This window comes from Sinocyclocheilus grahami, unplaced genomic scaffold (assembly GCF_001515645.1).
Source record: "Sinocyclocheilus grahami isolate Dianchi unplaced genomic scaffold, SAMN03320097.WGS_v1.1 scaffold706.1, whole genome shotgun sequence".
NCBI classification, from domain to species: Eukaryota; Metazoa; Chordata; class Actinopteri; order Cypriniformes; family Cyprinidae; genus Sinocyclocheilus; species Sinocyclocheilus grahami.
The window spans coordinates 571,376-583,597 of NW_015505885.1; the positions used below are offsets into that span (position 1 = coordinate 571,376).

General features: G+C 38.3%; 1 protein-coding gene across 2 annotated transcripts; it reads right to left on the reverse strand.

Moving 5' to 3' along the window:
• Positions 1 to 185: 185 nt before the first annotated feature.
• On the reverse strand, positions 186 to 10,241 carry LOC107559942 (uncharacterized). 2 transcript variants are annotated; one of them, XM_016243971.1, is made up of 8 exons: positions 10,174 to 10,241; positions 2,558 to 4,526; positions 2,310 to 2,473; positions 2,150 to 2,227; positions 1,226 to 1,368; positions 889 to 1,018; positions 665 to 765; positions 186 to 415 (listed from the first exon to the last, which is right to left on the reverse strand). In XM_016243971.1, exons 2-8 carry the CDS (start codon positions 4,500 to 4,502, stop codon positions 283 to 285), a joined length of 2,694 nt encoding a protein of 897 aa, XP_016099457.1. In that variant the 5' UTR covers positions 4,503 to 4,526; positions 10,174 to 10,241; the 3' UTR covers positions 186 to 282. The 2 variants fall into 2 exon arrangements, with proteins under 2 accessions (XP_016099457.1, XP_016099456.1); XM_016243970.1 differs by having other exon boundaries at positions 10,170 to 10,231.
• Between the last annotated feature and the right edge of the window lie 1,981 nt (positions 10,242 to 12,222).

The following is a 12,222-nucleotide window of genomic DNA, read 5'->3' on the forward strand; positions in this document are numbered from 1 at the left end:
AAAAACACTAAACAGCACCACAGCAGGTCTCACATCGCACTGAAACGTTTTCATGATCCATGAGATAAATTGCATGCAAGTACAAAATATATAAAAACAATGTATTTATATATTTTTCAAATTTATGTTGCAGATTTATGTAACAAAAGATTAAATCATCTGTGTTTTAGTAACTGAAAAAAACCCAAAAACTGTTTAAAAGCTGTACTGTGTAAATGTTCAGTATTTATGCTCAGTCACTGTGTTGCAATGACTGCAAAATGTTATGTCAGATCTTAACGCTCATGACGCTGACTTGATGTCCATATGAACACTTTCCCTGGAGTGCCATCCTCTCTCTTTGGCAAAAATATACACACTCCCAAAGAGATCAGGAAATAAAGCCATCAGGTTGATTGTCACAGCATCAGCTTTACTGTGGAGAGAATGACATAAAACACAATTATTGCGCATGAAAGTCTTAAAACTGAATGTTTATTTACTGAACTGAATTTTTTATACAATTCTTTGATACTTCTCTCCTGCCTGTTGATCATTCTTGATCAGTTGCTAATTTATTTGTACTCCGTCTTGCATTGTCAACATTGCATTACCAGCCCAGGATTTGAGATGCAACATTTTTCTACAATTCAACGATTCGTTGCCAGTTATTCCTGTAACTCACTAATGCTCGTGCAGGTTGCGTATAAATCGCAGCAGGCCCAGTGTGTTCTCAGGATAGGCTTTCTTCTTACCATCCAGTTTCTGCACAAGCTCAGAAGGCAACTGTGAAAGCCATATTTTGACACTGAACAATGCATTTCTTAATAAACTTCAACAATAAAAGCAAGGTCAATTATGTTGCATAAAATAAGCAATAACAGCTGGTTTTTAAAATGATTGACTTACTTTAGTCTTCCATTCAGAAAAGCTCTTCCCCTCGCTGTATTTTACAATGGCATTAAGGAGCTCCTCGTCTGCGTTACGGCAGTTTTCAGCCTCTTTCTCGTTTCCTAATATCTTCAGATACTGCACTCTCCTGAGACGATTTCAGAAACATATTACAATCAGCTGTATCATCTATTCTAAAGAGTCTAAAAACTACATACAAATAAATTGTGATTGAAAACAGATTGTTTTAGGCTTAAAAGGAACATATTGGGAGCAATGACTCATGGCTCGGACAAATTCATTCAAGCTTTGTACTGTATTTCACCTGTCAAATGTCATCAAGATCACATTATACCTATCATCAGTCCAGAAGAAGGGGTGTGCGAGGGTTTGCTCCACAGTTGGTCTCTCATTTGGATTTTCGTTGATCATCCACTCGACGAGATCCTTCGCTACGTCATCATCCAGATGCTCCAGTGAGTATCTTCCTCGTGAAATGTTGTACTCACGAGAGGGTGTTGTTGGCCCCTGGATGGCCAGTGCCTCGGGAGGAGTGAGCAGAGTGAATGAGTGGGGTGCGCTGTGTCCGTGGTACGTAGTGACATCCTAGGCCCAGTGTGTTCTCAGGATAGGCTTTCTTCTTACCATCCAGTTTCTGCACAAGCTCAGAAGGCAACTGTGAAAGCCATATTTTGACACTGAACAATGCATTTCTTAATAAACTTCAACAATAAAAGCAAGGTCAATTATGTTGCATAAAATAAGCAATAACAGCTGGTTTTTAAAATGATTGACTTACTTCAGTCTTCCATTCAGAAAAGCTCTTCCCCTCACTGTATTTTGCAATGGCATTAAGGAGCTCCTCATCTGCGTTACGGCAGTTTTCAGCCTCTTTCTCGTTTCCTAATATCTTCAGATACTGCACTCTCCTGAGACGATTTCAGAAACATATTACAATCAGCTGTATCATCTATTCTAAAGAGTCTAAAAACTACATACAAATAAATTGTGATTGAAAACAGATTGTTTTAGGCTTAAAAGGAACATATTGGGAGCAATGACTCATGGCTCGGACAAATTCATTCAAGCTTTGTACTGTATTTCACCTGTCAAATGTCATCAAGATCACATTATACCTATCATCAGTCCAGAAGAAGGGGTGTGCGAGGGTTTGCTCCACAGTTGGTCTCTCATTTGGATTTTCGTTGATCATCCACTCGACGAGATCCTTCGCTACGTCATCATCCAGATGCTCCAGTGAGTATCTTCCTCATGAAATGTTGTACTCACAATCCACATCTTCACCAAATGGATGGTGTCCTCCAGAGAGAATGTAGTAGACTAACATCCCAGCAACCTTCAAACAGCTTACAGTGTTAATTCAGAATTAGTAAAGTTTTAGCAAACTTTGAGTTAACTGATAAATATTGAAAACCCACCTGAATGTCGGAGCTCCTCTTGTAGCCAGTGTTGAATTTCTCATGTATGTTTTCCTTTGCCTTCCAGCATCTAGTTCCAGCGATGCTTGTTCGTAAAGTGGTTTCGCCCTGTTTCAGTCGGCGACTTATGCCAAAATCAGCCAATCTGGCTTGTCCTTTTATGTCTGTAACAAACAGAAAGTTCAAATTATTTCTAGAAAGAAAAAAAAGTATTCTAATTAATTGAATCACATAAGTTTAGCTCCTACCAATCAGGACATTCTGGGGTTTGATGTCTCGATGGAGCACTTTGGTCTTCTTGTCGTGTAAAACCTGTAAGCTGTAGAGAACTTCCTTCACCAGCTTCTTCAGAACCAAAGATCTCTCAGCGCTGTCATCTGGTAAATGATCTTGAATATATTCCTCCAGTGAGTACTCACAAAGCTGAAGAACAAGATATCCGAAATGTGCATCCTCTGCAAAGTCCACATATCGCACGATGGAGGAACTTTCAAGTTCTGGGAGTCGTAGAAATTCCTCCTCGTTTCTGAGGTCTTGGTAATTAAACCTGTTCATTCGTTTCACAGCCACCTCAGTGCCGTCATCCCTCAAACCAAGGAAAACTTGAGTTCCATCACTTCCCTTAGCGATCAGAAATTCAGGGTCAAGAATAAGAGTAAGGTTTCCCAGTCTGTATGTTTTGCTAGCATCAATGTTAGCTAGCTTCTCAAGCTTGGACCTCCAACGATGGCTTGTTTGATGCCACCTTCTTGGGATACTTGTCTCATCAGGCTGTGTGAACGGCTGCACACTGGAATTTGATTCCTCAATGGATGACACTACAGTGTCTGGAAATGGTTCTTCTTTACCTTCACCTTCTTGTGATCCCACCTCTTGCTGGATTTTTTTCTTCTTTTTCTTCTTTTTCTTCTTCTTCCTGCTTGTTGATAGAGCTGCAGTCTCCTCACATAAACTCTCCACTGCACTCGAACCTGCTGGATGTCTCAGTGATTCATCCAACTTTTGCAGTTTCTTTTTCATGACTTCATCCATCTCTATCTCTGCAGTGTTAAGTATCTTCTCTGGGACAGAGGGCAATTCTACAAGTTTAGGAGCAATGTCATATATATAGGCAAACAGTCCATAGGTCCAAACTCTAATTAGACTTGAATAATCAGGACGTGTGAGAGGCAATAGACTTTTGTATAACTTCTCATAGACAGAAATGTTTAGTCCCAGTTTCTGCTCAGACGTCTTCTGCATCATGACATTGAGTATCGTAAGAATCACCTGATTGATTATTGCTCCTTGTGCATTTCCAGAGTGCTGAAGACTTTTTGTTAGAATTGGCACAAGATCACTGAATACAGGAGGAGAAATGCTTTCACTGACACACAAAGCAGCATATAAGCAGTTCAGTGCAATCGGCCAGTGTTTCTGATGGATTCTTGGGAAGCGTTTGATGACTCCCTCAATGTATCTGTCTGCACTCTTTGTGTCTTTTAACCATTTGATGGCGCTCTGATGATACTGCTCCGCACCTTGACCAATGACACAAAAATACACCTCAAACAAAATTGTATGAATGAAAGGATGCTCTTGAAATAAATTTTCCTTATAGATTCTGAAAACTTCTATCTCCTTTTTCAAGCAAACGGCACAAGAAAGAGAGAAAAACAGATGTACTTTCTCAAACACTTGACTCTGTGAAGACAATCGACAAATCATTCTCTCCAGTTTTTTATCAAGCTCTGGATTCACCCCATAGTTCCTTTCAGGTGAAGCTCCAGCCTCTATAAGTGCTTTCACAATGTCTTCACGGTCACAATCAACAGCACATTGTAATGGAGTGAACAACTGAAATCCATCTGGATCAGCTTTTGCTGCAAGTAATCTTTTCACAATACTCAGTGGAACTCCAGTTGTTAAAGCAGCATAATGTAGAGGTGTTAGTCTGTTTGTTGAGGGTTTGTTTGGATCAGCTGACTCTCCAAGTAGATAAGAGCAGATTTCTTCATTTCTGCATAAAACTGCTGCAGATAATGGAGTAACATCATCTTTCCAGTCTTCAGAAGGGTACAGTCCATTAATATCTCTGCCTCTTATTAATTTGCGAAGTCTCTCTGCCTTGTTGTCTATGATGTATTTTATTAGAGGGTCTGTTTTTCTAGGAACCACTGGAATTGGAATTGGAAGTGAGATCTGGAATGCCATGGGCCTTCAAATGTTCATTACAGTCTGTGGAGAGATGTTAAACACCATTGTCATTATGAACATTTAATACATCTCATTCTTTAATGTTTTTTTTATAAGTAGTTGTGAACTACAGAACAAGTCTAAAGACTGCCAAATGTACAACAAAATTATTGTTGGGCAACAAATCAAAAATATTATTATTAAATTGTATATGTTTTTATTATGTATACATACATACACATGCATGCATATATTTAAGAAAAATATGTTATATCCACCTGAGAACCAGAAATAAAAAGCTTTGTGAATTTAGTATTTTTTCATGTCATTACATTGTTTTTAGAGCATAAGAAAAAAATGGTAAAATAAATTGTTTTATATATAGTAATATTTATATTATAAATATTTTAATAATTTATTAATCTGTCCATATAATTGCCCCTTTCAATGTCATTGTTGTTGTAGTGTTCAGCTCTTTAACCAGCAACAAGCAATATTATCAACATTTTTGTTTAAATTCACAATTGTTTTATAATTCATTGTGTGTGTGTGTGTGTGTGTGTGTGTACTGGTTTATATATCCTGGTGGGGACGTGTGTGTGTGTGTGTGTGTGTGTGTCAAAATGATCAACTAAGATAGCCTATAAAATATTATTCTGGCTATCATCGGCTACGTTTACATGCAACCGAATAATCAGTTTGTAATCGGATTGACGGCTCAAAGCCTTCATGTAAACACCTTAATCGATCCGATTGAGCTCGATTAGAATGAAATTTCGATCGGATTGAAGGGGGTGGTTTATTCCTTTCTAATACGATTGAGAGTGCATGTAAACACTCGATCGGACTGCGCATGTGCATCCACAGGCAACCCGTTTTGGGCGTGGGGAGGGGCATTTTTACTGCGTTATAAATATGGGCAGCACGGCACAGCGGTTTATATGTAGGCTATATTTATCCATAAATGGATACGTATTAATTCTGCTGTTAAAAACAAATAAAGAAACCTTGTAGGAGAGTGGTTATTATGTGCAAACAGTTGAGAAACTCTATATTTGTGCAGTGTGCAGCATATCAAAAAAATAAAAAATAAATTCCGATTTGAAGCTTGTGACATATAAACGCGCACATCAACCCGATCACTTTATTTAGCGTCAGTGTAAATACTACATTCAGATTCATCAATCGGAATGAATTCAGTCCGATTGAACAAAACATTGTGCATGTAAACGTAGCCATTATGTCCAATTTTCAAGAAGCAAGTGATCTGGGGTCTCATTTATAAAACTTTCAGTAGTAAACTTTTTCATCCTAAAAGTGTAGGTAAGCACAATTGCTAGATTATGCCAGAACCTGCGCAAAAATCCCTTTATAAATCCCAGTCAGAGGAAGATTGTGTGTACGTGCATCTCCACCCCGTAATCACCATATATGGAGCTTACAACGCCTAGTTTTACCTCATCTGCATATCATTCCCATGCATATTCCCATCCACGTGACACCATGTTTAACACCGTCAAAGGTACAACATATTAAGGGTATACGGACTATAAATGCCATTTGTTACATATGCATTCATTTTTATTGCTAAAAATCATCCAGTATCCTTATGTTTTACAATAAATATATCCAAATATCCATTAAAACTGTTTAAAATAGTTATCAGATACATATTTTAGAATGGAGTTGATCTCATTCATTTTCACTGGCCAAGTAATATTTTAATTGTTTTAAACAATTCAAATTAAATTAAATTTAGGAAGTTTTGCTGATAGGGTGAGCATGTTGCTGCTGTAGGAGAGTGGTTATTATGTGCAAACAGTTGAGAAACTCTATATTTGTGCAGTGTGCAGCATATCAAAAAAATAAAAAATAAATTCCGATTTGAAGCTTGTGACATATAAACGCGCACATCAACCCGATCACTTTATTTAGCGTCAGTGTAAATACTACATTCAGATTCATCAATCGGAATGAATTCAGTCCGATTGAACAAAACATTGTGCATGTAAACGTAGCCATTATGTCCAATTTTCAAGAAGCAAGTGATCTGGGGTCTCATTTATAAAACTTTCAGTAGTAAACTTTTTCATCCTAAAAGTGTAGGTAAGCACAATTGCTAGATTATGCCAGAACCTGCGCAAAAATCCCTTTATAAATCCCAGTCAGAGGAAGATTGTGTGTACGTGCATCTCCACCCCGTAATCACCATATATGGAGCTTACAACGCCTAGTTTTACCTCATCTGCATATCATTCCCATGCATATTCCCATCCACGTGACACCATGTTTAACACCGTCAAAGGTACAACATATTAAGGGTATACGGACTATAAATGCCATTTGTTACATATGCATTCATTTTTATTGCTAAAAATCATCCAGTATCCTTATGTTTTACAATAAATATATCCAAATATCCATTAAAACTGTTTAAAATAGTTATCAGATACATATTTTAGAATGGAGTTGATCTCATTCATTTTCACTGGCCAAGTAATATTTTAATTGTTTTAAACAATTCAAATTAAATTAAATTTAGGAAGTTTTGCTGATAGGGTGAGCATGTTGCTGCTATTTTAGTGGAAACAGATAGGCCTATATTTATTGCAGTGTAAAATTGTCTGACTCGGCGCATCACTAACAAAGTATTTTAAAAAGGAAATGTGTAACTCTTACTGTTTTCTTCCAGTTGTAGCCTATCCTTCAAATACAGCGGTACTTTTCGTAATGTTGTAGAGATGTAGTTTTCCTTTCTCTTTGGAGTGTTACAAGCTGATTGTGCATAGATAAGATCTGTAAAGTTGCAAAGACTAAAGTCTCAAATCCAAAGAGATATTCTTTATAAAAGTTAAGACTTACCCCCGCCACCCTACACCGGCTCGTTCTAACCCGCCCCCACATGTCTACATCACTATGTGGGAAGATTTGCATAACGCTGCCCAAATGTTCACGCAGAGAAAGAAGGCTTCAACCTACGCACTGGATAGCTGGCCAATCAGAGCACACCTCGCTTTTCAGACGATGAGCTTTGTAAAAATGAATTATTGTGCACCTATAGCACTCCTCGCTGTCATTACAAGAGGAAAAGTGATCAAGCGCATCCACTACAAATATGTCTAAATTCATAGTATGGTAGGGGCGTAACATTTCCGTCACACGCTTGAGGTATTCGGCCAATCACAACACACTGGATAGCTGGCCAATCACAGCACACCTCGCTTTTCAGACCGATGAGCTTTGTAAAAATCGACGCTTTTCAGAAAGGCGGGGCATAGAGGAGAAACAATAATGTACAGTATGTGGAAAATAAGGTTTTTTTAACCTTAAACCGCATAAACACATTTCATTACACCAAATACACAAAATAATGTTCTTTTTAGAAACATCATATGACCCCTTTAAGTTGTACAGCAGCCTATAGATATTATCATTGGTCCTATTCAATCCGGATAATGGACCGTTCGACCACCGAATCCAGCAGTGTCCGCCAAAATATCGAAAGTATAAGTGCGCATCATTGATAATTGTTCTCAGTAAAAAATATATTTTCTCATTAAATGAGATCTGCAGTTTAGTTGATGAGTGAATGAAGATTAATTAAATTTAAAGATGAATTGTGCACTCCTCGTTGTCATTAAAAGAGGAAAAGTGATCAAGCGCATCCACTACAAATATGTCTAAATTCATATAGGTAATTTTGGTTTAACTTCTGCATAAAGTACTTTATGTAATTTCAGTCCTTATCTCCATTAATGAGAGAGGAATATTTCATGTAAATGTGTATATCGACATAAAAACTGATCTTAAAATCGTTGTTTTTACTTCATTCATTTTCTCACTCCAGGAAAATTGGTTCGTATGCATGGGTCAGAGTTTGCATGCATGTGTGGAAATTTTCTAAGTTTGTTTTTATAAATTCCAACTTTTGCGTAGGAAGTGTCGTAGGCCTCTTTCATGGCTGGTTTTGTGCGTACGCAACGGTTATAAATGAGGCCCCAGTATCCATTAAAACTGTTTAAAATAGTTATCAGATACATATTTTAGAATGGAGTTGATCTCATTCATTTTCACTGGCCAAGTAATATTTTAATTGTTTTAAACAATTCAAATTAAATTAAATTTAGGAAGTTTTGCTGATAGGGTGAGCATGTTGCTGCTATTTTAGTGGAAACAGATAGGCCTATATTTATTGCAGTGTAAAATTGTCTGACTCGGCGCATCACTAACAAAGTATTTTAAAAAGGAAATGTGTAACTCTTACTGTTTTCTTCCAGTTGTAGCCTATCCTTCAAATACAGCGGTACTTTTCGTAATGTTGTAGAGATGTAGTTTTCCTTTCTCTTTGGAGTGTTACAAGCTGATTGTGCATAGATAAGATCTGTAAAGTTGCAAAGACTAAAGTCTCAAATCCAAAGAGATATTCTTTATAAAAGTTAAGAGTTAACCACGCCACCCTAAAACGGCTCGTTCTAACCCGCCCCCACATGTCTACATCACTATGTGGGAAGATTTGCATAACGCTGCCCAAATGTTCACGCAGAGAAAGAAGGCTTCAACCTAAATATTCAGATGTGTACAGCGCATTTTATGGAGGACTGTTTCCTGATCCTGGTAGAGTAGACTACAATGCCGGCTGTTCTGACTTACAGACTGTAAGTACGTTTTTTATATTTAAAGAATTTGACACTGACGATTCAAACGCGAGTTTTTTGGGCAGTGTAGAGTAGCACTTGTTGTTTGTCATTTCTCCAATCACAAATGCAGACATGGTTTTATGTTAAGCGCTGGCCTGACAGGGCATCACAGTATGGTGAGGGGCGTAACATTTCCGTCTCACGCTTGAGGTATTCGGCCAATCACAACGCACTGGATAGCTGGCCAATCAGAGCACACCTCGCTTTTCAGACGATGAATGAAGAAAAAATGAATTATTGTGCACCTATAGCACTCCTCGCTGTCATTACAAGAGGAAAAGTGATCAAGCGCATCCACTACAAATATGTCTAAATTCATATAGATAATTTTGGTTTAACTTCTGCATAAAGTACTTTATGTATTTTCAGTCCTTATCTCCATTAATGAGAGAGGAATATTTCATGTAAATGTGTATATCGACATAAAAACTGATCTTAAAATCGTTGTTTTTACTTCATTCATTTTCTCACTCCAAAAGTGATCAAGCGCATCCACTACAAATATGTCTAAATTCATATAGATAATTTTGGTTTAACTTCTGCATAAAGTACTTTATGTATTTTCAGTCCTTATCTCCATTAATGAGAGAGGAATATTTCATGTAAATGTGTATATCGACATAAAAACTGATCTTAAAATCGTTGTTTTTACTTCATTCATTTTCTCACTCCAGGAAAATTGGTTCGTATGCATGGGTCAGAGTTTGCATGCATGTGTGGAAATTTTCTAAGTTTGTTTTTATAAATTCCAACTTTTGCGTAGGAAGTGTCGTAGGCCTCTTTCATGGCTGGTTTTGTGCGTACGCAACGGTTATAAATGAGGCCCCAGGTCCCAGAGTGTGTGTATGCTGCGTTAAGGAAAAGGACCAAACAAAATGTGCCATATATGACTTAACACATCTGTTCTGCAAAGCTGAAAACAGTATGATTACAATCTGTAATGTTACTCGAGTACCCTATAATAACGACAAATAAAGATAATACTTACGCACAGGTGTCTATTACTGTGTCTGTGTCTTCAGATTTGCGTGAAAATGAAACTAAACGCCCTTCCTTATTCCTACATCTGTCAGAATACGTCATTCACTACAGGAGCACGTGAGCAAAACAGTGCGTTCTTTGTTTACTAATACCATACTGTACATTTACAACATGAATGTGAAATATAAACAATTAAAATCTTGTTTTTTAGGGGACTAAACGCGGTTGCATTAAAGCCCTTACGCTAAGAAAACTCTAGGGTACCCTTATGAAACATGCAGTCTACGGATTGCCTGATGTAAAGCATAAAGCTGATATTTAGTGCCTTTTACAACCCACACCAACTGCAGAGAAATCTGGATCTAACAACAAAAAAGTCAGATGAAGATGCAGATGCCGCGATTGATGACCCGTACAGTATCATAAAAGTGATCCGCTCAGTTTGCCCATCTCAAAAATTGCGAAAAGCGTTCACGTCCTCGTAGAGCTCCGATTCTCAGAAAAGTCCGAGGTGACTGATCCCTTGTCCAAATACCCACACTTTCGGTCTTTGCACTTGACCACTTTACTACTTCTATGTCCTGTATTTGGCCCAAGTGTTCAAGTGAGAATGAAGACCACAAGTGTGTGTAGAACTTTTCATTACCGTATGGGACACACTTATAGTGTTATAGAATGCAAGTGTTTGCATAGCTTTATTTTAATTTGAAAAACTTTGCATTTTAAAATCAACTTCTAAATATCTGTTCAGTAGTGCCTAGAACAGATGACACGTTAAGTTGCAGATGCTTCTAGTGATGAAAAGCAGTTGCAAATGTTGTACAAAATAAAGTAAAACGTGCAACACTGTTTTTCTACAAAATTATATGTAATAATAGCCTATCTAATTATTATATTAATATTTAACTTAAAAAGATTTCAATTGCAATTTCACGTTTTCCTTTCTCTTTGGAGTGTTACAAGTTCTTGGTGCATAAAGAAGATCTGTAAAGTTGCAAAGACTAAAGTCTCAAATCCAAAGAGATATTCTTTATAAAAGTTAAGAGTCAACCACGCCTACCTAAAACGGCTCGTTCTGACACGCCCCCACATGTCTAGGTCATTGTGTGGGAAGATTTGCATAACGCCGCCCAAATTTTCACGCAAAGAAAGAAGGCATAACTTTTATTCTCGCTGTAGTATTGTTGTTGCCGCCGCCATGTCGTGAAGATGCTGTGTGTTTCGTTGTGAAAGTGAAACTACTTTGTTTGGCCTTCGCCGGATCGGCTTTCACCGTGGACGAAGCGGTTTGTTCATGGCTGACATTGGGCCTTCCTTTGGCTTACTTGTGGCCCAAATCTGGCAAACAGGAGCAGACCACCCAAATGCCATCATTCTTCACAGTATGTGGGCCGGAGTAAGGTGTTGAATCTGGGCCAGAATTAAAATCAATGTGGCCCAGATTTGGGTCAGTTCTGCTTTATTTGGTTTATTCATGGCTGACACTGGGCCTTCTTTTGGCTTGCTCGTGGCCCAAATCTGGCAAACAGGAGCGGCCCACCCAAATGCCATCATTCTTCACAGTATGTGGGCCGGAGTAAGGTGTTGAATCTGGGCCAGAATTAAAATCAATGTGGCCCAGATTTGGGTCAGTTCTGCTTTATTTGGTTTATTCATGGCTGACACTGGGCCTTCTTTTGGCTTGCTCGTGGCCCAAATCTGGCAAACAGGAGCGGCCCACCCAAATGCCATCATTCTTCACAGTATGTGGGCCGGAGTAAGGTGTTGAATCTGGGCCAGAATTAAAATCAATGTGGCCCAGATTTGGGTCAGTTCTGCTTTATTTGGTTTATTCATGGCTGACACTGGGCCTTCTTTTGGCTTGCTCGTGGCCCAAATCTGGCAAACAGGAGCGGCCCACCCAAATGCCATCATTCTTCACAGTATGTGGGCCGGAGTAAGGTGTTGAATCTGGGCCAGAATTAAAATCAATGTGGCCCAGATTTGGGTCAGTTCTGCTTTATTTGGTTTATTCATGGCTGACACTGGGCCTTCTTTTGGCTTGCTCGTGGCCCAAATCT

Bases quoted from the DNA above. Each gene is read 5' to 3' on its own strand.
- LOC107559942 (XM_016243971.1), bottom strand. From the start codon at position 4,502: ATGGCATTCCAGATCTCACTTCCAATTCCAATTCCAGTGGTTCCTAGA. The intron at 2,474-2,557 runs GTAGGAGCTAAA...TGTTTGTTACAG, and splicing joins ACCCCAGAATGTCCTGATTG to ACATAAAAGGACAAGCCAGA. The intron at 1,369-2,149 runs ATTTCATGAGGA...CGTGAGTACAAC, and splicing joins ATGTGGATTGTGAGTACAAC to ATTTCACGAGGAAGATACTC.